Source organism: Cetorhinus maximus, chromosome 20 (assembly GCF_964194155.1).
Source record: "Cetorhinus maximus chromosome 20, sCetMax3.hap1.1, whole genome shotgun sequence".
NCBI lineage: Eukaryota > Metazoa > Chordata > Chondrichthyes > Lamniformes > Cetorhinidae > Cetorhinus > Cetorhinus maximus.
This window is the reverse complement of record NC_135898.1, coordinates 33448513-33476321: the sequence shown is the minus strand read 5'-3', so window position 1 is coordinate 33476321 and position 27809 is coordinate 33448513. Positions and strand designations below refer to the sequence as shown.

The 27809-nt window shown below is 46.2% G+C and overlaps 1 protein-coding gene across 1 annotated transcript in view; it reads right to left on the bottom strand.

Moving 5' to 3' along the window:
- Positions 1-27809, bottom strand: part of LOC144695011 (catenin alpha-3-like) — a 1693436-nt gene that overhangs the window by 29859 nt on the left and 1635768 nt on the right. Inside the window, exon 17 of the mRNA XM_078565866.1 lies at positions 1847-1981. Coding sequence (XP_078421992.1) covers positions 1847-1981 — 135 coding nt within the window. The remainder of the gene's footprint in view (positions 1-1846; positions 1982-27809) is intronic.

Here is a 27809-nt window from a genome sequence, read left to right as displayed (position 1 = left end):
GAATCAGGTAGCAGAGATGTTCAATGCACAGATAGATGGTAGGAAAGATTGGTCTCAGAAAATGGATTTGTCTTTTCTTGTCCTGGGGGCGGGGGGGGGCGGGGGGGGGGTTTTCCTCTGCTCTTAATCAACATCCAACGAGTTTGATTTTGAGCTCTCATTAGGTGGCGTTAGATATGGTGAGCTACCCGAGATAGTACAAAATGTGTTTCCCAGCCCGGTTCTTCTGATTATAGCATATTCACCAAAAATGACCCTGTTGACTTCTCTTTTTCTGTAACTCAATGCGAATAGTGCCTGAAACATGGATCTATGCCAACACCATGGTGGGGTTGCCACACAGCTCAACATGCAATGTGCCAACTGCCTTGATATTCCATGTTTTCAAACCATGTAGGGCCTTGTTGCACTTATTCATCAGTGGCTGCTTAATCCAGGTTTTCATGCAAAGAAATGTGCCTGCCATAAGCTTGGGCTGAGCAAAAGATCAGAAGGTTGATTACAAGGTCAGAATATAGGTTTCGACCTAAACTCACTAGAACTGTGTCCTTTAGTCACTGTATATCTATCTCACAGTTTGGTCCTGATTCTTGCACATGCAAAGGCAAGTCTTTCTGTTGCATGGCCAGGAGTCATGAAGGAGAATTGTTTGGATGCCTTGTACACAAGCTTAACTTCCATTGCTATATTTGAAGAGTAAGGAAGAAAATTGGTGCTCTTTAGCCCCTTCACAGCATGCTCCTGAACAATTGTACCCAAGCTACTCCATGGTATGAAATTGTGACAGCAAATTCCTCCACTCAATTCATTGAGATCGCTTCATGAACTTTGCAAAAATGCTGTATTTACCTTTACCCATATCTCATCTGGTCGCCATTGCTGAAATGAAGAGTGGAGCTTACAAGACTTTTATGCAAATTTGCCAGCAACACGACATTGACTGTGAAAAGAGGAAGTACAGTTCTTTCCAAAATACCTGGAAAAGATACTCTGAGACTATCCTATAGCACGGTGCCCAATACATCACTGATGAAGATGCTAAATAGGACAGGATACAACCTTGATACACTCTTCTTGAATCTTTCACCTATGCTGACAGGGACCTTAGAATTAGAAAACACATCATGGTAAAATTGAAGATTTGGCAATGTTGTTTCGCAATGCCTCCACCTCTTTATGAGGGTGGCATGATGCACAAGGTTTAAAGCATTTTTGAAATTGATGAAAGCAATTTAAGCACATTTCGCCTGAGCTTTTTGAACCTTTTGCAAAAGGCCAACCTGGCCCTTACACTTTTCACAAAAATATAATAATCCAATCATTCCTTGCATATTATGCATCAGACCTCCAATCCATTTGACATACCTGTTGTAAGGACCTGCGAAATCAGATCTGGGACCACATTTTGTCTCATTAGAATCATTGAATCATATATAGCTCAGAGGAAGTCCATTTGGGCCATCGGCCTTGTATAGCCCAGAGGGAGCCATCTTACTTGTGCCGGCTCTTTGAAAGAGCTATCCAATTAATCCTTGCTCTTTCCCCATAGCCTTGCAAATGTTCCCCTTTTCAAGTATAAATCCAGTTTGATTTTGGAAAAGATTGTTGAGTAGGTTTCTACTACCCTTTCAGGCAATGTATTCCAGATAATAAGAACTCACTGTGTAAAAAAAAAACTCAACTCACTTCTGTTTCTTTTGCCAATTACCTTAAATCACATTAATGCTTGCAAAATATAAGCAATATGGTTTTATAACAAATAAATATTATACATCTTTATGAACTGGCTCCCTGTGTGTCGATTAAGTGTCTCCCTGTGAGTCCGTACTGATGAGGTTTTACTCACTGCAGAAATAATGAGCTCTCCGCTCAGATTCTGAATCTCAGCTTTGACTTTGCTGCAGATCTTGAGCTGATGGGAGTAGAGTTTGATTTGCTTCAGGTACGCCAACAAGTCTTGTTTACAAGATGGATCCTGGCACTGAAAATACAAAAACAGTGAGGATTGCTACTATTGTATTTAAATAAACATTATATATTTCCAAGAGCAGGATAAAGTTTGTGATGATGCAGTGAAACCTGCAGTGTTCACTGTAATGAATGGAACCTTTGGCACATCAAGAGAATTGATAAATAATTTGGGATCCATCTGAATGAGAAATGGACTGATCATCTATTGGAGGGGTGGAGAGAGAGGGAGAAAGAGGTAGTGAGAGAGAAAGAGGGATAGTAAGAGGGAGATATCTAGTGAGAGAAAGAGAGATAGTGAGAGAGAGAAAGATAGAAGAGAGGTATAGTAAGAGAGAGAATAAGAGATATAGTGAGAGAGAAAGGGCAAGAGAGAGAGGAAGAGGTAATCAGAGAAAGAGAGAGAGAGATAGTGAGAGAGATAGTGAAAGAAACAGAGCTATAGTGAGAGAGATATATTGAAAGAAATAGAGAGATAGTGAGAGAGAGAGAGAGAGAGAGAACACACACTTAACACCTGTTAAGGTGGAGAGAGAGGGATAGAGGAGCAGACTAATCACCAGCTGATAGGTTGAAAGAAAGAGGTTTGGAGGGAGAGAGAGAGGAGTAGGTTGAAAGAAAGAGGTTTGGAGGGAGAGAGAGAGGAGAGTGCACTGATTGGCTGTTGAGAGGACAGATAAAGTGAGACCTTGGAGAAGACAAAGAGATAGTAAAAGAGGGGAGCTTAGTGCTCAGATGTTTTGAAACATTTTGCAATGTTTCTGAGACATGATAAGATACTCTTTAAATAGCGGGCTTTGTTAGCTATGTGGAGTGTGCCTTGGTTCTGTTGCAGTAGGTGTGGTAAAGTTGCTGCTGGTTACTTTGTGCACAAATTGCTGGTGGGGATCCTAACCAAAAGGAAAGGTAAGAGTGTCGTGTCATGTCTTGTTGCCTGTCTGTTGTTCTGAATTTACACACTGTCACCATGCTGCACCCAGAGTTTAATGGCAACATGCAATGGGATTAGGCCATGCACCGGGGTCACCAGGAGCTTCACTCCACTAGCAAAGGTCTAATCTCAATACTCTGTAAACTCTACACCAGGGTAGTTCCCAATGCCAAAGGAATTTACTTCTCTTTCAAATTACTTTTGTTAAATGGTAATTTAAGCAGCAGTTGCTGCCTTCTTATAGGTACTCTGCTGTGAGACTGTATTGGGGAGTTCTTGAAGGGTTCAACATAAACATCTGCCACTTTAGTTTATAAAACCTACACAAATCCGCTAACAAAGTGCACAGAGGCACGGCCGTTTGGGTTATTGAACGATCCCAAGAATGTCATGGATGCCTTTGAGGGGATTTAGTGTCGGTTAGATCAAAGCGCATTCATTCTGAGCTCAGCCTCATCCAATTTCCAGCCTGTTTTCCTGCTGGGGCAAGATTTCCTCATCAACCTAATGAGACGCCAGGAGAATAGATGATTCAAATGAGCTAAGACAAGCTGCAGAATACAAAATAATAATTTCTGAATTTGCACCAGTACTTTTGCTATTCTTACACAAATTTTGCAGGTTTGTGTATATCTTTACACTCTGAAAAGCCACTTAAATTTGAAATCTAAATATAGATAATCATCATTTATAATACTTATAAAATGCACATGGGGGTTAGGAATTTCATCTCAAAAAATACACTCTGGCATTTGACTATTTCGCTAATAGTTTTATCGGATCTTGTTGCAGTCCTTCTGTTATAAAGTTTAATTGAAAGAGAAGAAGATAAGGGCTAATTGGACAAATTTTTTAAAGAGCTGGCACAGCCACAATGGACTGAATGGCCTCCTTCTGCGCTGTATCATTGTATGATTCTATAAGATGCATTTTTATATGGCTGTTTTCTTTTTATCTTTCATTGTAAGTGTTGGTGAGTGAACACATTCCCATTTATTGCAATCCTGATATTTTGGCTTGGATTTTGTGGTCGGAATAACGGTGAGGCTAAGCGTTCACCCATTTTTAACAGTGAATTGGAAAACAACTGGTAAAAGTAGGGAAAATCCCAAGATATTCTATAAATATATCAATGGGAAGAGGATAATCAGCGAAAGAGTAGGGCCCATAAGGGACCAAGGAGGCAATCTATGGGTGGAGCCAGAGGACATCGCTAGAGTGTTGAATGAATACTTCACGTCCATCTTCACCCAAGAGAATGAGGATGAAGGTATCGAACTTGGGGAGAGAGACTGCGAGGTTCTTAAGCAAATTGATATAGGGAGTGACAAGGTATTGGAAGTGTTGGCAGGCTTAAAAGTGGACAAATCTCCAGGTCTGGATGATATGTGTCCCAGACTGCTGAGGGAGGCAAGGGAGGAGATTGCAGGGGCAATTCATCTCTGGCCATGGGGGAGGTGCCAGAGGACTGGAGAACAGCTAATGTGGTTCCGCTACTTAAGAAGGGTTGTAGAGATAAGCCAGGGAACTACAGGCCAGTGAGTCTCACGTCAGTGGTAGGGAAACTATTGAAGAAATTTCTGAAGGAGAGTATCTATCTCCACTTGGAGAGGCAAGGTTTGATCAGGGATAGTCAGCATGGCTTTGTCAGAGGGAGGTCATGCCTAACAAATTTGGTTGAAAATTTTGAGGAGGTGACCAGGTATGTAGATGAGGGCAATGCAGTTGATGGAGTTTATATGGATTTCAGCAAAGCCTTTGACAAGGTCCCACATGGGAGACTTATAAAGAAGGCAAATGCACATGGGATACAGGGTAATTTGATAAGGTGGATTCAAAATTGGCTTAGTTGTAGGAGGCAGAGGGTGATGACAGAAGGATGCTTTAGTGACTGGAAGCCAGTGTCCAGTGGCGTACCACAAGGATCTGTGCTCGGTCCCCTATTATTTGTCATTTATATAAACGACATAGATGACTATGTGGGAGGTAGGATTAGTAAGTTTGTGGATGACACAAAGATTGGCCGGGTGGTTAACAGTGAGATTGAATGTCTTGGGCTACAGGAAGATATAGATGGGATGGTCAAATGGGCAGATATGTGGCAGATGGAATTTAACCCTGAAATGTGTGAGATGATACACTTTGGAAGGAGTAATTTGACAAGGATGTATTCAATGAATGGCATGGCACTAGGAAGTTCTGAGGAACAAAGAGACCTTTACGTGTGTGTCCATAGATCTCTGAAGGCGGAGGGGCATGTTAGTGGGGTGGTGAAAAAGGCACATGGGGCACTTGCCTTTATCAATCGATTACAAAAGTAGGGAGGTCATGTTGGAGTTGTATAGAACCTTGGTGAGGCCACAGCTGGAGTACTGAGTGCAGTTCTGGTCGCCACATTATAGGAAGGATACGATTGCACTGGAGGGGGTGCAGAGGAGATTCACCAGGATGTTGCCTGGGAAGAAACATTAAAGTTATGAAGAGAGGTTGGATAGACTTGGGTTGTTTTCGTTGGAGCAGAGAAGACTGAGGGGCGAACTGATCGCGGTGTACAAGATTATGAAGGACATGGACAGGGTGGATAGGGAGCAGCTGTTCCCCTTAGTTGAAGGGTCAGTCACAAGGGGGCATAAGTTCAAGGTGAGGGACAGGAGGTTTAGGGGGGATGTGAGGAAAAACTTTTTTACCCAGAGCGTGGTGACGGTTTGGAATGCGCTGCCTGGGAGGGTGGTGGAGGCAGGTTGCCTCACATCCTTTAAAAAGTACCTGGATGAGCACTTGACACGTCATAACATTCAGGGCTATGGGCCAAGTGTTGGTAAATGGGGTTAGGTCGGTAGGTCAGGTGTTTTTCACATGTCGGTGCAGACTCGATGGGCCGAAGGGCCTCTCCTGCACTGTGTGATTCTGTGAACTTGCGGTATTAGTACGTGCGCAGTACAGTATAAAAATCAGAAAGTTGCTGTCTGAGTTACCCTACCCCTTCCAGAGCTACTCTACACCTGTACCTAACCCAGAGATTCAGCGTTCAAAAACATGGTGCAGAATTTTTATCTTGTCGGGCGGGCCAGGGAGTGGCCGTGAAACCGCTCGCTGCCCGCGATCGGGCTCCGACCGTGATTTCACGCTGGCCAATTAACAGCCAGCCAGCGTGAACCGCGCACTGAAACACCCAGCGCTGCCTGGGGTGGAGGGGGAGGAGGGCGAGCGCAGAAGTCAGCGCATGCACACGGGTGAGCTCACAGAAAGGACCCTGAAGAAACAGAGCTGCCTCAGGGAGCTGAAGATTTTTAACTTTGCAAATAAAGATGGAAAAATTAACAAAAACATGTCCCCTCATGTCACATGTGACGCTGTCCCATGAGCAGGGGCATGTTAAAAGTGAGTTTTAAAAGCTTTTTTTTAATCAACAGTCGATACCTCATCCAGCCTGTGGATGAGTTTTTGCAAAAAATGCAAAGGCCGCTTGGCCTATTCGCCCGCCCGCCAACCGTTAGTTGGACAGGCAGCAAAAAATTTCAATTCAATTGATTGATTAAGGGCCTTAATAGGCCTCTTAATTGTCGGTGGGCGTGCTGCCACCTCTCACACGCGCTCGCTGACCAAAATATCGCACGAGTGCGCAATGACGTCGGGACACTCGCCCAATGTCATCGCGCACTATTTTTCTCCCATTCAGGTTGGGCGTGTGCCCGCCCGACATGGGAAAAATTCTGCCCACGGAACATGTGAACTTGTACTTGACAGATACTCACTAAACTCATACCAGAGAAAGCTAAAGCTTCACTATTCTCATGTAATTTATCTCTTAATGGCATGATGTTTGCATTTTTTATACATTCACAAGATGTGAGTGTTGCTGGCTAGGCCAGCATTTATTGCCCATCCCTAATTGCCCTTGAGAAGGCAGTGGTGAGCTGTTTTCTTGAACCACTGCAGCCCATGTCATGTCGGTACACCCACAATGCTGTTGGGGAGAGAGTTCCAGGGTTTTGATCCAGCGGCGATGAAAGAATGGCGATATATTTCCAAAAATAGTTTATGACGTGGAGGGGGTGTTGAAGCTGGTGGTGTTCCCATTGCTTTCTGCCCTTGTTCTTCTAGTTGGTGGTGTCTTAGACTGCAGAGCATCTTGTAGATAGTACACACTGCCACCACTCTGCACCTATGGTGGAGGACGTTAATGTTTATGGTGGAGGGTGGGATGCCAATTAAATAGACTGCTTTGTCCGGATGGCGTTGAGCTTCTTGAGTATCGATGGAGCCATACCCAATCAGGCAAGTGGAGAGGATTCCATCACACTCCTGACATGTGACTTGTAGATGGTGGACAGGCTTTGGGGAGTCAGGAGGTGAGTTACTCATTGCAGGATTCCTAGTCTCTGACCTGCTCTTGTAGCCACAGTATTTATATGGCTGGTCCAGTTCAATTTCTGGTCAATGGTAACCCCCAGGATATTGACAGTGGGGATTCAGCAATGGTAATGCAATTGAACGTCATGGGGTGATGGTTGGATTCTCTCTTGTTGGAGATGGTCATTGCCTGACACTAATGTGGCACAAATGTTACTTGCCACTTGTCAGCCCTCCTGTGACGAGTGACTCACCTCCTGACTCCCCAAAGCCTGCCCACATCGACAAGGCACAAGTCAAGAGTGTGATGCACTCTTGCCTGGATGAGTGCAGCTCCCACAACATTCAAAAAGCTCGACACCATCCAGGACAAAGCAGCCTGCTTGATTAGCACCCCATCCACAAACATTAATTCCCTCCACCACCTACACACAGTAGCAGCAGTGTGTACCATCTACAAGATGCACTGCAGGAATTCACCAAGGCTCCTTCAAAAGCACCTTCCAAACCCAAGACCACTACCATCTAGAAAGACAAGGGAAGCCATTAGATGGGAACAACACCACCTGGAAGTTCCTCTCCAAGTCACTCACCATCCTGACTTTGAAATATATCACCGTTCCTTCACTGTCGCTGGTTCAAATCCTGGAACTCCCTCCCTAACAGCACTGTGGGTGTACCTACACCACATGGACTGCAGAGGTTCAGGAAGGCAGCTCACCAGCACCTTCTCAAGACAACTAGGGATGGGCAATAAATGCTGGCCCAGCCAACGACGCCCACATCCCGTGAAAGAATTAAAAAAAGACCATGCAGGAGTAAGTAGGATGAAGCAACTATCCTGCTGGTGGCAAATGGGTACACAGGAGGCCTCTGTTGTTGGACAGCAAGTGTAGGTATAATCGCCACTGACTACAAAATGTAGACCATTATCTGAGCTGTTTTATTGCAAGTCTGGGCAATTCTCACTTCAGCCAATGATCTGTCCCTTTGTCCTTTGAGACCTTCCAGCAGCTGAGTGACAAAGATCACTGATGAAGCTTCATTTTCAGCTTCAGTAAAGCTATTTCAGCAGCATTCTGACTTCATAGTTATTGGACCAATACCCAGTGCATTAAAAAAAGCTATGAGAATGAATTGGCCTACTATGGTTGGTTTTTAACCATGATTAGTATCATGTAATCCAACACCTTTAGCCACAACAAGCAGCATAAATAAGGAAATGTCAGGTCTCCCTTCTCAGTGCAAGGTAGAAATGTGATGAATAATTTTGAAGGGATTACATACCCCAATAGCTATAGTCGCTGAGAGTTATAGAATGTTCCTAACATAAAACAGAGTGTGTATGTGAATACAAACCATCTGAAAAGTTGACTTCCATCAGCCTGCAGCAGAACTGGTCCAAAACAGATCAATAAAAACCATATTTTCTTAATACAGCAAATTTACTTCATAAACTCAGCAGTTTCTATCTCTGTTCATCAAACCCACACTAAGCAATGAATTCCTTTATTCGCTTGGGTAGTTACTTAAACCTCATAGTTCTGCTCAAGACCAAATGGGACAGCTGTTTCCCCATCACAACAGATGTACAGCTCTGGAATAAATCAGGTATTCTCTTCAGAATAGTCTAAGGCACAATTACAAAGCAATCCTTCATATATAGAGCTTGAAATACTAATTTTCTAATTATTTTTAATATGCTTCACTGCGTTTGCTAATCAGTGGCTTGTATACTTATTGCACTCTATCAATGCATTGATATCTGAAAACACAACTAGCATCTTCATAGGATCATTGAATAATACAGCAAGGAAGGAGGCCACTCAGCCCATCGTGCCTGTGCCAGCTTCTTGAAGGAGTTATCCAATTACACGCACTCCCCTGCTCTTTCCCTATAGCCCCATTATTTATTCCCCTTCAGTAAGTATCTAATTTCCCTTTGGAAGTTACTACTCAATCTGCTTCTCTATTCTTTTAGACAGTGTATTCCAGATCATAACAACTGGTCATGTCAAAGAATTTAGCCCCATTACCCCCTCTGATTCTTTTGCCAATTGCCTAATATCTGCATTCTCTGGTTAGCAACCGTTCTGCAGTGGAAACAGTTTCTCAGGCAATCAGCAGCTGACATTGCTTCCTATTAATATTAATGATTATGATCTTCTTTATAGAAAAGATATACTGTGCGAGAAACAGGGAACTAGTTTGCAACAGGTCTGATTGAACACTGCTACAGCCATTCAGTTATGGGATCTGTGATTTTGTGAAGGAAATGTATTTGATTCTGTGTGATTTCCTTCCGCCATGAGGTGTCACTGCTGCTGAGTGCGCCAGTCCAACTTACTGCAATGTAGATATATTATCTGGTTTCTTGCAAGCTTATGGTCTGGGCAGAGTTCACTTCAGCCAATAAGCGGTGTTTGATCGAAACACCTTACATCATAGGCTGAGCATGGAAATAGATTAGAAACATTGGCAAGAATTCTATATCATATTAACTGTTCACTTTTAACTCCATCATTGCCAAGGGGATGCCGGAAATCAAATCAAATCAAAAATCATCCCTCTTTGTGCAAAAGAAACAGGCGAACTCTTCAATTAAAAGAGTTAAATTAATCGCTGATGTCGGGGTAGGCCAGGTGGTGAAGAGCCTGACAACTCTCCTAACTTTATTAAACATTTCTCAATATTAAAGGCAATCATACATAGTAAAAATAAGAATCTGAAATGATGCAGCTTCTGATAGGTCACACACAGGACAAGATTGGAACCTGTGAACAGACATTAATGAATTAATAATCTGTAAAAACAGTGTGTTCTGGGAACTGAGCCAAACAGTCAGGAGGTACTCAGGGAAGACATGCCAATGCTGGTTTAGAAAAGATGGGAGAGTAAGCTACAAACCGTGAGGAAAGCAAGAATAGTGTAGTTGAGGTGCTCTAAAGAGGATTATGCCTAAATGGGTTAATGTGTTATATATTAATTAAACATAATTGATGACAGCATTTGGCACTTTATCGTCATGTTAGCAAGATGTCACTAAACGCTGTAACTTGCAAAACACATAAAAGCTCAGGAAGACTTGAACTTCTAACTTCAACCAATATAAACAGATTAAAACTACACATTTACAACTTTTCTTGATGTGTACCCCTGTTTCAGTAATCTCATGGTCACCGTGTGAACTGTATCAATAATCTCATGGTCACTGTGTGATGTGAATCAGCAATCTCATGGTCACTGTGTGATCTGTCTGTTCCAGAGACCTCATGGTCACTGAGTGATCTATATCAGTAATCTCATGGACACTGTGCGATCTGTTTCAGTAATCTCAAGGTCACTGTGTGACCTGTCTGTCCAAGTAATCTCATACTCACTGTGTGATCTATATCAGTAATCTCATGGCCACTGTGTGATCTGTCTATTCCAGTATCCTCATGGTCACTGTGTGATGTGAATCAGCAATCTCATGGTCACTGTGGGATCTGTATCAGTAATCTCATGGCCAATGTGTGATCTGTTTCTGTAATCTCATGGTCACTGTGTGAGTTGTATCAGTAATCTCATGGTCACTGTGTGATCTGTATCAGTGATCTCGTGGTCACTGTGTGATCTGTCTATCCCAGTATTCCCATGGTCACTGTGTGATCTAAATAAATAATCTCAATGTCATTGTGTGATCTAGATATGCAATCTGATGGTCACTGTGTGATATGGATCAGTAATCTCATGGTCACTGTTTGATCTGTCTGTCTCCGTAATCTCATGGTCACTGTGTGAGCTGTATCAGTAATCTCATGGTCACTGTGTGATCTGTATCAGTAAACTCATGGTCACTGTGTGATCTGTATCAGTAATCTCATGGTAACTGTGTGATCTGTATCAGTAATCTCATGGTCACTGTGTGATCTGTATCAGTAATCTCATGGTCACTGTGTGATCTGTATCAGTAAACTCATGGTAACTGTGTGATCTGTATCAGTAATCTCATGGTCACTGTGTGATCTGTATCAGTAAACTCATGGTCACTGTGTGATCTGTATCAGTAATCTCATGGTAACTGTGTGATCTGTATCAGTAATCTCATGGTCACTGTGTGATCTGTATCAGTAATCTCATGGTGACTGTGTGATCTGTATCAGTAAACTCATGGTGACTGTGTGATCTGTATCAGTAAACTCATGGTCACTGTGTGATCTGTATCAGTAAACTCATGGTAACTGTGTGATCTGTATCAGTAATCTCATGGTCACTGTGTGATCTGTATCAGTAATCTCATGGTAACTGTGTGATCTGTATCAGTAAACTCATGGTAACTGTGTGATCTGTATCAGTAATGTCATGGTAACTGTGTGATCTGTATCAGTAAACTCATGGTGACTGTGTGATCTGTATCAGTAAACTCATGGTCACTGTGTGATCTGTATCAGTAAACTCATGGTAACTGTGTGATCTGTATCAGTAATCTCATGGTCACTGTGTGATCTGTATCAGTAATCTCATGGTAACTGTGTGATCTGTATCAGTAATCTCATGGTCACTGTGTGATCTGTATCAGTAATCTCATGGTAACTGTGTGATCTGTATCAGTAATCTCATGGTCACTGTGTGATCTGTATCAGTAATCTCATGGTCACTGTGTGATCTGTATCAGTAATCTCATGGTCACTGTGTGATCTGTATCAGTAAACTCATGGTAACTGTGTGATCTGTATCAGTAATCTCATGGTCACTGTGTGATCTGTATCAGTAATCTCATGGTAACTGTGTGATCTGTATCAGTAATCTCATGGTCACTGTGCGATCTGTATCAGTAATCTCATGGTCACTGTGTGATCTGTATCAGTAATCTCATGGTCACTGTGTGATCTGTATCAGTAATCTCATGGTCACTGTGTGATCTGTATCAGTAAACTCATGGTAACTGTGTGATCTGTATCAGTAATCTCATGGTCACTGTGTGATCTGTATCAGTAATCTCATGGTAACTGTGTGATCTGTATCAGTAATCTCATGGTCACTGTGCGATCTGTATCAGTAATCTCATGGTCACTGTGTGATCTGTATCAGTAATCTCATGGTCACTGTGTGATCTGTATCAGTAATCTCATGGTCACTGTGATCTGTATCAGTAAACTTATGGGGTGGAATCTTCCCAGCCCGCTGCCAGTGGGTGTGATCGGTGGCGTGCACAGAAAATATGGTGTGATCCACTTCACGACGGTGTGAGGGCAGATCACGATTGTCCGCTCAGCCCACCGACAGCGGGCCGCATTTCCCTCCATCAGTCGGCGGGGAGCTAATTCTGATACATCAGCATACAATTAAAAGGCCATCCTGCCAGAATCTTCGAACCCCAGCGTATCATCCACCCACATCATCGGGAAAGCACGTTGACGTGTTTCACAACAGCACGCAGGCAGCCTTCACTTTGGGGGAGCTGAGGTGAGTGAGCAGCAGTGTTCTCCATAGCTCACCCATTGTTTACAGGCCTCAGGGACACCGGGGGAGGGGGGGGGGGGATGGGGGGTGGGGTGGTAGGTGCTGTGGGGGGCAACTGATGCCTGGCCTCGGAAGCGACTGCTTGGGGGGTGGGGGGGGGGGGTGGGGTGGGGTCAACTTCTGCCCTGGTGCTGCATCCTGCGCACAGGGAATCGAGGTGGGGGGGTGCAGGGTAAGCGAGAAAAATGGCCACAGCTCCTTGCAATCTCAGCATCCTGGTTAGGACCAGTCTCCCCCATGTTGCAGGTTGACAGGGCAGCCTCGCAGCACACTCATCTCTGGCCATCCGAGGGGTGACCAGCACTTCCTGGGAAGCGTTAAGGGGCAGTCACACAGGGCCAGGGAAGGTGATGAGTACAGCCTTGATAACCACGTCTCTCTCTCTCTTTAGTGCTGCAGGAGGACCACGTCAGAACCATGGATCCTGGTGACCTAGCTGTATGCCTGATGGCCTACAGAGAGCGTAGAAGATGGAGGAGAGAGCGACTGAGGCTCCGGGCTGCGCAAAGGCAGGAGGAGCTACCTCATGAAGAAGGGGCAGCTGGGGTTCCCACACACTCTGCTCAGGAGTGACAGTGAGCCATGGCTGGTTGGTGCCTAGTAACACCCAGGATCTATAGATGCCGCCTGCCATTCCTGCAGATGACTGAGAACCAGTGTCACCGACAACTGCGCATGTCTAGGGACCTGGTGGCTCACATCTGCCACTTACTGTAGGACTTGGCGCCAAGGGGACATGGAGGGCATCCACTGCCAGTGGCTGTGAAAGTGACCGCGGTGCTCAATTTCTATGCCAGTGGCCCTTTCAGAGCTCCACAGGTGGGATTTCCTCTGTGGGATTTCACAATCCGCCACCCACAAATGCATCCATGAGGTCACGGATGCCATCTTTGTGAGGGCACACAACTTTGTGCATTTCGCCCAGGACTGGGACAGCCAGGATGCAAGGGCCAATGGATTCGCCCTGATCTCGGGATTCCCACAGGTGCAGGGTGCGATTGACTGCACTCATGTGGTGTTCAGGTCTCCATCGCTACACACAGTGGACTTCATCGACCACAAGGGCTTCCACTCACTGAACATGCAGCTGGTGTGCGACCACCAGAAACACATCCTGCAGGTGTGTGCACGGTTTCCAGGGAGTGTGCACAGCGCCTACATCCTGAGTCACTCACAGATCCTTGAAGTCTTCCAGGGTCCACAGAGGTTGCAGGAATGGCTCCGCGGGGACAAGGGCCACCTTTAGAGGCCGTGGCTGATGACACCCATGCGGCAGCCTCAGACTGCAGCAGAGCGACGCTATAATGAGGCTCATGCTGCAGCTCCCAACTTGGTGGAGCAGACCATCAGGATGCTGAAGATGCAGTTCCAGTGCCTGGAGCGGTCTGGTGGAGCCCTGCAATACAGTCCACAGAGGGTGTCATGCATCATCATCGTCTGCTGTGCCCTTTACAACCTGGCGCTGCAACGGGGAGATGAGCTGGCTGAGGAGGAGATGGAGGAGCTGCACGTCTCCTCCAATGAGAGGGACGCTGACGGGGATGAGGGTGAGAGGGTCCTCGCTGGTGACGATGACAGGGATGAGGCTAGATGAGGCAGGTGCACTGGGGAGGCCCTCATAGCAGCCAGATTTGTGGAGGATGAAGACGACATGCAGTGAAGTGTCCCCATAGATCCTCACATCACCAGTTGTGAATGTTTAACTCCGGTCTGGCATATCTCAGCGCCAATACCCTCTGAGAGAATGCTCCTGTCATGGAGATGCCGTGGAGGCCCTAATAGTTGCCCAATCGCAGGAGGATGATGGAGTTCAAGGTTGAGGCATGTTGGGGGGTTGGGTGTGGGTGGGGCAAGGGCTGCCCTGTGGTTGAAGGTAGTGCACAAGCACGTGCAGAGCTGGTGGGGGAGGATGGAAGAGGGAAGTGGCCACACATCAGGGAAACCTTGTATAAAGTGACCATTCCTCTGCAGCTGAGACAGTTCAGGCGCAGCCACATTGATATGATTGGAGTCAGGCCTCTAGCTACTCTGCCCACTCAAGCAACACAGAGACATCAAAGTGCCACCATGTGTTCCAGAGCTTTTCACCCCTCGGGTACAGACTGCAAACTAATGAGCGTTTTAGTGGACTGTAGAACAGTTGGACGACTGGGCACATTGTACAATCTCCTTGCTAAAGCTGGCCATAGAGCAGTCACTGGCGAAGGTGCTCACAGCCCCTTGCAAAGTCATCATCCCAGTTTGGACCAGTCTCTCCCATGGTTCAAGCTAACAGTGCAGCCTTGCAGTGTGGGTTAGGAGAATGCCTGTGCCTGAGCTGAGAGCACAGCCTGCAGTCCAATGGGTAAAGCTGCTGCCAATCGGTCAAGTGGAGTGGGGTGGAGGTGGGTGGGGTTTCAGGCAGCCATGCAGCGCACTAAACTCTGGCCATCCAAGTGGTGGCCAGCACCCTCCAGGATGCGTTAGGAGGCCTTTAGACTTAACCAAGAGAGGTTCTTCATACACCCATGCTAACCCACGCATCCCTCTCTTTCATCCTACAGGAGGAGTGTATCAGGATCATGAAACCTGGTGACCTAGCTGTATGCCTCGTGTCTTACACAGAGCAAAGACGATGGAGAACAGAGTGACTGAGGCTCCTGGCTGCGCAGAAGGAGGAGCAGCACCCTCAGGAAGATGGGGCGATTGGGGCTCCCATACACACTGCCGAAGAACGACAGCAAACTGTTGCTGGTCAGTGCCTAGTGACACCCAGGGTCTGTAGATGCCGACTTTCATTCCTGCAGATGACTGAGAACCAGTGTCGCTGAAGTCTGCGCGTGTCTAGGGAACTGCTTGGTCACATCTGCCACCTGCTGCAGGATTTGGCGCCACTGGGACATGGAGGGCATCCACTGCCAATGGCCGTGAAAGTGACTGTGGCGCTCTATTTCTATGCCAGTAGCTCCTTTGAGAGCTCCACAGGTGACCTCTGTGGGATCTCTCAAACCTCCACCCACAAATGCACCCATGCCATCTTTGCGAGGCCATACAAATTTGTGCATTTTGCCCGGGACCAGGACAGACAGGACATAAGAGCGTAAAAACAAAAAGCTAAAAGCTACTGCGGATGCTGGAAATCCAAAACAAAAACAGAATTACCTGGAAAAACTCAGCAGGTCTGGCAGCATCGGTGGAGAAGAAATCAGTTAACGTTTCGAGCCTTCACGACCGTCGTGAAGGCTCGAAACGTTAACTGATTTCTTCTCCACCGATGCTGCCAGACCTGCTGAGTTTTTCCAGGTAATTCTGTTTTTGTTTAGGACACAAGAGCGATTGGATTTGTCCAGATCTCGGGTTTCCCACAGGTGCCGGGTGCCATCAACAGCACTCACATGGCGCTCAGATCTCTATTACAACACGCGGCCAACTATGTCAACTGCAAGTGATTCCGTTTGCTGAATGTGCAGTTGATGTGCGACCACCACAAACGCATCCTGCAGGTGTGCGCACGGTTTCCAGGGAGTGTGCACGACTCCTACATTCTCAGTCAGTCTCAGATCCCTGAAGTCTTCCAAAGTCCACAGAGGTTGCAGGGTTGGCTCCTTGGGGACAAGGGCTACCCGCAGAGGCTGTGGCTGATGATACACGTGTGGCAGCCTCAGACTGCAGCAGAGCGACGCTATAATGAGGCTCATGCTGCAGCTCCCAACTTGGTGGAGCAGACCATCAAGATGCTGAAGATGAGGTTCTGGTGCCTGGCCCAGTCTGGTGGAGCCCTGCAATACAGTCCACAGAGGGTGTCACACATCATCGTCGTCTACTGCACCCTTCACAATCTCGCTGAGGAGAAGATGCAGGAACTGGAGGCCTCCTCTGATGAGGAAGACACTGATGGGAATGCAGGTGAGGAGGTCCTCCAAGGTAACAATGATGGGGATGAGTCCCTCGCACTGACTAGATGAGGCAGACGTGCTCGGAAGGCCCTCATTGCTGCCAGACTTGTGGAGGATGAGACGGCATTCAGTGAGGAGACACCATAGATCTTCATATTGCATCTGTGAGCGTTTGACTCCAGTCTGGATTACGGCAGCGCGAATACCCTCTGTGAGAATGCTCTTATCATGGAGACACAGTGGAGGCCCTAATAGTCACTCAATTGTGGGAGAATGATGATGACATGCAGTGAGGACACTCCATAGATCTTCACACAGCCTCTGAGAATGTCTGACTCCTGTCTGGCCGAGGGCAGCTCGCTTGTGCTCCATGATCAGGGTCATCTCAGAGACACAGCCATGAAACTTTAGATGCATCTGATGCTGTGTCCGCCTTCAGCACCTCAGACCTTCAGGAGCTGGTGCACAGCATCACTGGTCACAGATACTGGTGTGATGGGGGCCAGCCCCATCTTAAATGTGCTGAGAGCACACAGAGAGAATGAGGGAACTCTGTGACGCCTGCCCACTACATTCTGGCAGCAATGACCAGCACTGCCGAGGTTCAGACATCAGTAATGTTTCCAGGGAGTGTGAGGCTGGACCATCACTGTGGTCTGAAGGCTGCACAAAGCACAGGGAAGAGGCCCTGGACTGAGACTCCTGCCTTTTATCTTGTACAGAAAGGTTTCACATCTGAGTGACAAGAACACTGCTCATCAGAACAAGGTGCCATAGGTAGGGAGACATTAATGGTAGCTTATTGACAATAGTGAACAGTATGTATAGGTGATTAACACCTGTGCCCAAGCTGTGCAACTAATTCTCCTTACCTTCCATGCTCGATGCGCACCCCGGGGACTGGGGTGCTTTATCGACTCCTTTGAACACATTTTGATTTGATGTTTGTAAGTTTCCTTTAAATTTTGTCTTTAATTTTGCAGTGACCCTAACTTAGGGGCTGCATTTTATTTTATCTCTCATTTTGTTAATTTAGTTTATTTGGTTGGCTTTAAAAGAACTAATTCTCCTTAACTTCCATGCTCGATGCGCACCCCGGCGACTGGGGTGCCTTATCAACCCCTTTAATGCCATTTGGATTTGATGTTTGTAAGTTTGCTTTAAATTTTGTCTTTGGTTTTGCAGTTCCCTAATTTAGAGGCTGTGTTTATTTTGTCCCTCGTTTTGTTAATTTAGTTTAATTGGTTGACTTCGAAAGAGTTAATTTTCCTTAACCTTCCTAACCCTGCCAATACGTCTTGGTGCTTCCCGGACATCCACAGCAGAGGTGGAGGCAGCCTGCTGACTGTTACACCCTGTCTGTGAGGGCTTTGGCGGGCATCCTCTGGAGGGTCGAGACTTGAAGGGGCCTGGCCTGCTTTTGAGGTCCTGCTGTGTGGCAGTGGCGTCCTCATCAGCTTGTGAGTCTGGATCTGCAGAGGTCACAGGAAGAGGGGATTCGGATGGGCCGTGCACTCCCACAGTCAACTGGGTGGATGGCCCCAGAGCGTGCACCCGCTGATTCGCCTCCCTATGGGTGCCCGAGGGCCTCTGGCTGACTCTGTGAGCGAAAGGAGTAGCTGGAGTGAGATCGAGCTGCCCAACAACCTTCTCACGTACACAGTGTTGGAGGCCAACTATGGCATCAGAGATGGAGTTCAGCAGTGCAGGAGTGATATTCTGGACCAAGGTCTCCATGGCGGCCGCCACCCTACCAGTGTTGACCTTGGTGCATTGGCATGCTGGCGCTATCACCTCAGCCTGAAGACAGGTGGACTCCACCATCGTGCCTTGCAATCTGAGGAGTACAGCGGACATCCCTTCCTGATGTTCCCGAGCTTGCCTTTGCAGCTCCAGCAACTGTGATATGACCAAGTCCAGGGGCTCATCATCTGACTTGGACTCAGCAACGTTCTGCCCTCCAGCAGTCCTCCGAGTGCCGGGGACCTGGGAATTCCCTGCCTCCGCCTGCTGTGGATCAGGCAGTGTGATGTGCTCACCAGATTGTGATCCCAAAGCTATTTAAAGCTAGGCCCCACCGAGGTGTGTGTCTCTGTGCTGGTGGAGGGTGTGTGTGATGGGACTTCAGGGAGGGTGCCTTCAGATTCTTCTTCAGAGGTTTCTTCCAAGCTTGCATGGAGGCTCTGGGTCGTGGGCTCCGTCTGCTGCTTCCCAGATGTGCCTGTGAAAGCAAGAGGAGATAATTAATGCATGGCAGTGGCCTGTGAAAGAGGACACATCACTCACTCATGGTTGTCTGATGGATGTTACACTGCTGGATCCTCATTGGTAGAGCAGCGCCGACCTCACCGTCAGCACAGGACCAGTCCAGATCCTCGCCAGCCAGTTGGATGGCTCTGTTTTCAAATTCTGTCAGAACTTTGATCCCTGGCATCCCTCCACCTGTCTGCGACCTTTCCCTCCTGTTGTGAGCCAGTTTGTCCTGCATGGATAGAGATGGGGAGAGTGTGTCAGGATGCCTGCCGAGCCAGATGATAAGTATGCCTGGCCTGTGTGGGTGGTGAGTGGTCCCATGGATGGGATGAGGACAATGATGGTGTGTGTGAGAGAGTGAATGGTGATGTCCCTTGCACTGGTAGTGAGTGAGGGCCCTGTGGGTGTGCGATGGGTTTGTGAGTTTGGGAGGGATGAAAAGAGTGACTTACCCTGGCAGAATGGATGAGATCATTCATCCTTGCGGCACTGGGTGGCTGTCCTCCTCTGCAGGGCATTCGCGTTGACCACTGCTGCCACTGCCTCCCAAACAAGGTTGGTGACATTACTCCTCATCCTGCGGCCAGAACGGGGGTAGTGCACATCCCGGCGGGGCCTCCATGGCAACCAGCAGTTGCTCGAGGGACCCAACGTTGAATTGGGGGGGCTGCAGGCTTTTTGCCTTTGCTGGCCATGTCTCCCGGGCAGTGGTGGTGAGCTGGTGGCGATGAGCACTTTGCTGGCGGCTGCCTCTTAAAGGCATGATACAACAGCGGGGTGATGGCGAGCGGGCGAATGAGAGCGAATGTTGGGAGTGAATATATAATGAGGAGGGCTCGGGAAGATACAGTGTGAAAACCCGCCATTTTCATCAGCGGGTAGGACTCCATTTTACCCACCTGCTTAGTGCAATTCTGGGAAAATTCAGCCCATGGTCACTGTGTGACCTGTATCAGTAATCTCATGGTCACTGTGTGATCTGTATGAGTGATCGCATGGTCACTGTGTGATCTGTATGAATGATCGCATGATCACTGTGTGATCTGTATGAGTGATCGCATGGTCACTGTGTGATCTGTATGAGTGATTGCATGGTCACTGTGTGATCTGTATGAGTGATCGCATGGTCACTGTGTGATCTGTATGAGTGATCGCATGGTCACTGTGTGATCTGTATCAGTAATATCATGTTCAATGTGTGATCTTTATCAGTAATCTCCTGGTCACTGTGTGATCTATCTGCTCCAGTAATCTCATGGTCACTGTATGGAGCGGGTCACGTAAAATGATTGAAAGCATAAGCAAAGTTTCCTGATTTTTAAGCTTGTTTGAATTTGGTTTATGCTGTAGCAACCCAATTTTTTTACCCTATTACTAGCAAAACCCTGCCAATTATGTTTAACAATTACACAGATTTGGAGATAATCGGGCATTTGAGAGTTTAAGTTTGTGTATTTAATTTGGTGAATGGCCATCACTGGCCAGTAAAACCCATCGTTCAGCCTACATATAGCAAATTCAGGAACTATGGAAGATCTGGGCAAATGCATGCTTGGTGGTACGTGGCAGCATATGACTTCAAAAGTTAATGATCTATGTCAAAAGGCACATTGTTGAAATGAATTAGCCCAGGCCCTTCAAAGCAACTTCCTTAAATTGGGTGGAATTTACTCACTCCAAGGGTGAAATAGACACACTCACATACAAATACATTGTTCATGACTGACTCTGCGGAAACAGCTTTAAAGCATATGGAACAATTGGAAAGTGCACAGTGCAAAGGAAATGCAAGAGGAGAGGGAAAGGTCAGTGAAAGGGTGAAATGATGAGGGTTAAAGGGTGAAGAAAGAATTAGTAGAAGAACACGATAAGAGTGAGAGAGGGAGAGAGCGGAAACGCTCACAGTGCAGAACAGAACAAGTGGGATTCCTTGTGCTGAAGCTTTATTCGAGAAAAGCCATCTGGCCGAAGAGGTAAGATGCACTTTGGGAGAATTGCAAATTAATTCTGACAATGCAGAGTTGGAATGCAATGAGCTGAAGGCTAGCTTTAGATCGATAAACCAAACTCTGAGGGATGTGAGACCATCAGGCAATCTGGCTGTAGTGGCAGTACTAAAACATGAATCCCCTTCATCGAGAAGCTGTCCTCAACCTTGTTCTGTAAGAAGTTCCTTATTTTCTGTTCCTCCACCTCTAGTTTATCCTGATTCCAGCTGCTGCCCCAACGCCAGATCCAATCTGTCCTTCCTTTCCAGTTATTTTGGGCTCGATTTTAACTCTATATAAGTGAATATATTTTGAGTGAGTTAAAATTGGACACGGATTTGTCTCCAATTCCAGATCCAACCTATTATCTGCTTTCATGTCTATTCTATTCACTGCCATTCTCTGACAACTGACTTACCAAGCTCTAGTTCCAGTTCTAGTATTAATTTATCTTTTGGCACCTCATTGTGCGCCTGTAGAACCCATAGTTATTAATCAATGGCTAATGTATCCAGTTGGAATCATAGAATGGTTACAGCATAGGAGGAGGTCATTCAGCCCATCATATCGCTATGAGAGTAAACTAGCCAGGAACATAAAAGCAGATTGTAAGAGCTTTTACTGGCATATAAAGAGGAGGACAGTAGCTGAACTGAGTATTGGTTCCTTAGAGGCAGAGACAGGAGAAATTATCATGGGGAATGAGGAAACGGTGGGGGCATTTTGGGCTGGATTTTCCTGTCCTGGCACAGGGAAAATGTACAGAAGTTCTGCCCCCCATTCCCGTAGTCGGGAATTTTGAGCAGCCTGAGAAACTGGGCCTGCACCCAACATGCCTGACCCATTGTGGGGTGGGGGGTGGGCATTTTAGATACCCCACAATCTTGATGAAGCCAGGCAGGCTCCTGAAGGTGACATAGTTCACACTGGCTCAAAGGCATCGTGAACCAAGAGGGGAGCACTGGCCTGGAGTCAGGAACATTTTGACAGGTAAGTTCAAAATAGGGTCATTTTTTTTAAAGGTGGTTGTTAAATGACTGTTTATCTTGACAGTTTTATCACCACTTAATAGGATTATGTTTTTTTTTTAAGTGGCCTTTGGATGTATGTTTGTTTATCTTGACAGTTTTGTGATCATCAAAAAGACTGCCCAATGCTATTAAAGGGCTCAAGAGTTCAGTATGTAGTGGATACTGGGTGAATAGGCATGGGGGTGGGACAGTGGGCATAGGGGTAAAGGGGTGAGGGGACATAGAGGTATAAGTGGTGAGAGGATACGGGGGTTGAAATGGTGTGGGGGTGGGGGTGTGGGGGTGGGTGAATGCCCATGGAAGTGAGGGGTCATGGGGGTACTTGAAATGCCGTGGATGGGATGGTTTTCAATGCCTCCGCTGCCTCATGTAAAATTGCAGTGGGAGCAGGCGGCCAGGCACCAGGAATGGCACTTGTAGAATTGTGCCCAATTCATTGCTCCTGGTCCGCCTGCAGCCTGCTCCTGGGGGAGAGTAGAATTCAGCTGGAAATGTCACTGAAACATACAAGCTTCTGAAGCAGCTTGACAGGGCTGGCACTGAGAGGTTGTTTCCCCTGGCTGGAGAATCTAGAACATGGGGGCACAGTCTCAGGATAAGGGGCTGATCATTTAGGACTGAGATGAGGAGAAATTACTTTACTCAAAGGATTGTGAATCTTTGGAATTCTCTACGTAAGAACATAAGAAATAGGAGCAGGAGTAGGCCATTCAGCCCCTCGAGCCTGCTGCCCTATTCAATGAGATCATGACTGATTTTCTACCTCAACACCAATCTCCTGTACTATCCCCAGTGTTTCTACTATCTAGGAATCTATTACTCTCAGTCTTGAACATACTCAATGACTGAGCCTCCACAGCCCCCTGGGGTAGAGAATTCCAAAGATTCACCACCCTCTGAGTGAATAAATTCCTCCTCATCTCACTCCTAACTGATCTGCCCCTTATTGTGAGACTGTGTCCCCTGGTTCTAGAACCCCCCCCAGCCAGGGGAAACATCCTTCCTGAATCTACCCTGTCGAGTCCTGTAAGAATTTGTATGTTTGAATGAGCTCACCTCTCATTCTTCTAACCTCCAGAGAATAAAGGTCCAGTCTATTTAATCTTTCCTCATAGGGCAATCCCTCCACCCCTGGAATTAGTTTAGTGAACCTTTGTTGCACTCCCTCTATGGAAACTATATCTTTCCTCAGATAAGGAGACCAAAACTGTACACGATACTCTGGGTGTGGTCTCACCAAGGCTCCATATAGTTGCTTTATATAATTGTACCCCAGAGAGCTGTGGATGCTCCATCATTGAATATACTAAAGCCTGAGATAGACAGATGTTTGGTCTTTCAAGGGATATGGGGAGCAGGTGGGAAAGTGGAGTCGGGGCAGAAGATCAGCCATGATCGTATTGAATGGTGAAGCAGACTCAAGGGGTCGTATCAGCTACTCCTGCTGCTATTTCTAATGTTCCTATGTTCTTATGTCTATGCCGACACTCTGCAAAAACAAGTCAGCTATGTCCTTCCCACAGCCCTGCAATATTTTTCTATTCAGATAATGATCCAGCTCCCTTTTGAAAACCATGATCGAATCTGCCTCCACTACTCTCTCAGGCAGTGCACTCCTGATCCTAACCGCTTGCTGCATCAAAAAAAGCTTTTCCTCATGTCGCCATTGATTCTTTTGCCATTTACCTTAAGTTGGTTCTCAAACCTTCCTCCAACGGGAATGGTTTCTCCCCATCTATTCTGTTCAGGCACCCACATGATTTTGAATACTTTAATCTCTCTTCTTTAAGGAACAGATCCAGCTTTGCCAATCTAAGATTGTAACTGAAGTCCTTCATCCCAGGAACTATTAGAAATCTTTTCCGTGCCCGCTCTAATATCTTCATATCCTTCCTGAAGTACAGTGACCAGAATTGGACACAATGCTCCAGTTAAGGATAAACTAGTGCTTTCTAAAGGTTCACCGTAACGCCCCTGCTTTTTGCACCTGGATTATTGTGTGCAGTTTTGGTCTCCTTACCTAAGGTAGGATATACTTGCCATAGAGGGAGTGTGTTCTCTAGAGTTTCGAAAAATGAGAGGTGATCTCATTGAAACTTACAAAATTCATACAGGGCTCAACAAGGTAGGTGGGGGTGGGAGGGGTCTAGAACCATGGGACACAGTATTAGAATAAGTGGTAGGCCATTTAGGACTGAGATGAGGAGGAATTCCTTCACTCGGGGGTGGTGAATGTTTTGAATTCTCTGCCCCTGGAGGCTCAGTCATTGAGTGTGTTAAAGGCAGAAATGGGTAGATTTCTTGTTATTAAAGAAATCAAGGGATATAGGGGATAGTGCAGGAAAATGATGTTGAGGTAGAAAATCAGCTATGATCTAGTTGAATGGGGCAGCAAGCTCAAGGGGCTGAATGGACTCTCCTGCTCCTATTTCCTATGTTCCTATATACTCAATGCCTCTATTTGTAAAGTCCAAGATCCTGTATGCCTTTTTAACTGCTTCCTCAACTGTCCTGCCAACAATTTGTGAACATATGCCCCCAGGTCTCTCAGTTCCTGCACCCACTTTAGAATTGACCCCATTAGTTTATATTGCCTCTCCTAGTTCTTCCTCCAAAAATGTATCAATTCACACTTCTCTGTATTAAATTTCATCTGCCACGTGTCTGCCCATTCCACCATCTTGTCTATGTACACTTGATGGCTGTCTCTATCCTCCTCACAGTTCCAAGTTTTGTGATTTCTGCAAATTGTGAAAGTTTGCCCTGCACACCAAGTTTAGGTCATTCATATAGATCAAGGAAAGCAGTGGTCCTAATACCAAGCCCTGGGGAACCCCACTGTAAACCTTTCTCCCGTCTGAAAAACAACCGCTCACTACTACTCTCTGTTTGTATCACTCAACCAAATGTGGATGCATGCTGCCACTGTCCCTATTATTCCATGGGCTGTAACTTTTCTGACAAGCCAGTTATATGGCACTTTATCAAAAGCTTTTTGGAAGACCATGTACACAGCATCAATTGCATTACCCTCATCAAACCTCCCTGTCACCTCATCAAAAAACTCAATTAAATCCATTCAACATGATTTGCCCTTAACAAATCCATGTTGGCTTTCCTTAATTAATTCACTTTTATCGAAGTGACTTTTAATTTTGCCTCAGATTATTGTTCCTAAAAGCTTTCCCACCACCAGGGTTAAATTGACTGCCTCGTAGTTGCTAGGCTTATCCAAGGGTGCAATTTTTGCAATTCTCCAGTCCTGCAGCACCACCCCCATGTCTAAGGAAAATATGGCCACTGTTTCTGCAATTTCCACCCTTACTACCCTCAGAATCTTTGGATACATTTGATGCGGTCCTGGTGACTTATCAACTTTAAGAATAGCCAGCGTTTCTGATACCTCATCTTTAACAATTTTTTCCACATCTGTCTTAAATACCTCCTTTTACACCAGTGCCTTCTAACTTGATAAAAACTTGGTAAAAACTATTCACGTGCCAGTATGCAGCAAATCATTCCTGAGATCATTGAACCGCCTGCTCCATCAGACTATCCACACAGTGGAGAAACCATTCAGGCAGGTGTGTGGCAAATCATCCTGGCAGCCATATACCAACATACCAACGTATTCACACAGAGGAGAAACCATTCACGTGTGAGGTGCGCAACAAATCATTCTCCAGGGCATCCAACTTCCTGCTCAATCAGAGGATCCATACAGGGGAGTAACCCTTCAAGTGTGAGGTTTGCAATAAAGTTTTTATGGCATCTTTGACCCTCCTGGGACACCAGAGGACTCACACAGAGGAGAAACTGTTCAGATGCGATTTGTCAGAGATGAAATACTCATTTAGTATCATAGCCATGCCCCCCTCTGCCAGGCATAGATTCCCTTTTGGCCTCTAAGTAGTCCCATTCATCCCTTTACCACCCTTTAAATATTTATATGCTTGTAGAAAACTTATGGATTCCTTTTTATGTCAGCTACCAGTATCGTCTCATACACTCTCTTTGCTTCTGTTATTTCCTTTGCCACTCCCCCTCCGAACTTTCTACATTCAGCCTGATTTTCACTTGTCTCACTCATCCTGACATCTGTCATGTGCACCCTTTCTTTGGCTTCATCTTACTCTCTATCGTTTTCTGTTTCCGGGGAGCTCAGGATTTATTTGCGCTATCTTTCCCCCTAATGGGAATTTACCTTGACTGCATCAGAATCATCTCCTCGAAGGTAGCCCATTTTCCCGTTATAAAACTGCTAGCTGCCAATCTTTAATTCCAATTTAGCTGGGCCAGATCCATTCTCATCCAACTGAACTTGGTCCGCCTCCAATTAATTATTTTTACTCCAGATTGCTCCTTGCCCTTTTCCATAACTAACCTAAATCATGTGATATTTTGATCACTTTCTCCTAAATGATTCCCTGCTGACATTTGATCCACTTGACCAACCTCATTCCCTAAAATCAGATTCAGCAAGGAGAACAGGGTAAGTGATGAGAATAGAGAGAGTAGACAGCACAGAGAGAGCAGGGTAAGTGAGGAGAATAGAGAGAGCAGACAGCACAGAGAGAGCAGGGTAAGTGAGGAGAATAGAGAGAGCAGACAGCACAGAGAGAGCAGGGTAAGTGGGGAGAATAGAGAGAGCAGACAGCACAGAGAGAGCAGGGTAAGTGGGGAGAATAGAGAGAGCAGACAGCACAGAGAGAGCAGGGTAAGTGGGGAGAATAGAGAGAGTAGACAGCACAGAGAGAGCAGGGTAAGTGAGGAGAATAGAGAGAGCAGACAGCACAGAGAGAGCAGGGTAAGTGAGGAGAATAGAGAGAGTAGACAGCACAGAGAGAGCAGGGTAAGTGGGGAGAATAGAGAGAGTAGACAGCACAGAGAGAGCAGGGTAAGTGAGGAGAATAGAGAGAGTAGACAGCACAGAGAGAGCAGGGTAAGTGAGGAGAATAGAGAGAGTAGACAGCACAGAGAGAGCAGGGTAAGTGAGGAGAATAGAGAGAGCAGACAGCACAGAGAGAGCAGGGTAAGTGGGGAGAATAGAGAGAGCAGTCAGCACAGAGAGAGCAGGGTAAGTGAGGAGAATAGAGAGAGCAGACAGCACAGAGAGAGCAGGGTAAGTGAGGAGAATAGAGAGAGCAGACAGCACAGAGAGAGCAGGGTAAGTGAGGAGAATAGAGAGAGCAGACAGCACAGAGAGAGCAGGGTAAGTGGGGAGAATAGAGAGAGCAGACAGCACAGAGAGAGCAGGGTAAGTGAGGAGAATAGAGAGAGCAGACAGCACAGAGAGAGCAGGGTAAGTGAGGAGAATAGAGAGAGCAGACAGCACAGAGAGAGCAGGGTAAGTGGGGAGAATAGAGAGAGCAGACAGCACAGAGAGAGCAGGGTAAGTGAGGAGAATAGAGAGAGCAGACAGCACAGAGAGAGCAGGGTAAGTGAGGAGAATAGAGAGAGCAGACAGCACAGAGAGAGCAGGGGAAGTGGAGAGAGCAACCTGCACCATCTACATTAAAAAATGTGCTTAGAAAATAATCATTCTGCCTTGAGGAAAGGCAACGTTTGTTAAAAAGCGATGGTGGTGTAGTGGTAAAATCACTAGGCTAGTAATCCAGGGGCCCAGGCTAATTCTCTGGGGACCTGGATTCAAATCCCATTACAGGAGCTAGTGGAAATTGAATTCAATCAATAACTCTGGAATTGAAAGCTACTCTCAGTAATGGTGACCATGACAACTATCACTGACTGTTGCAAAAGCCCATCTGATTCACTAATGCCCTTTAGAAAGGAAACCTGCCATCCTTTCCTTGTCTAGTCTACATGTGACTGCAGACCCACAGCAATGTGGGGCTCTTAACTGCCCTCTGAAATAGCCTAGCAAGGTCCTCAGTTCAAAGGCAAT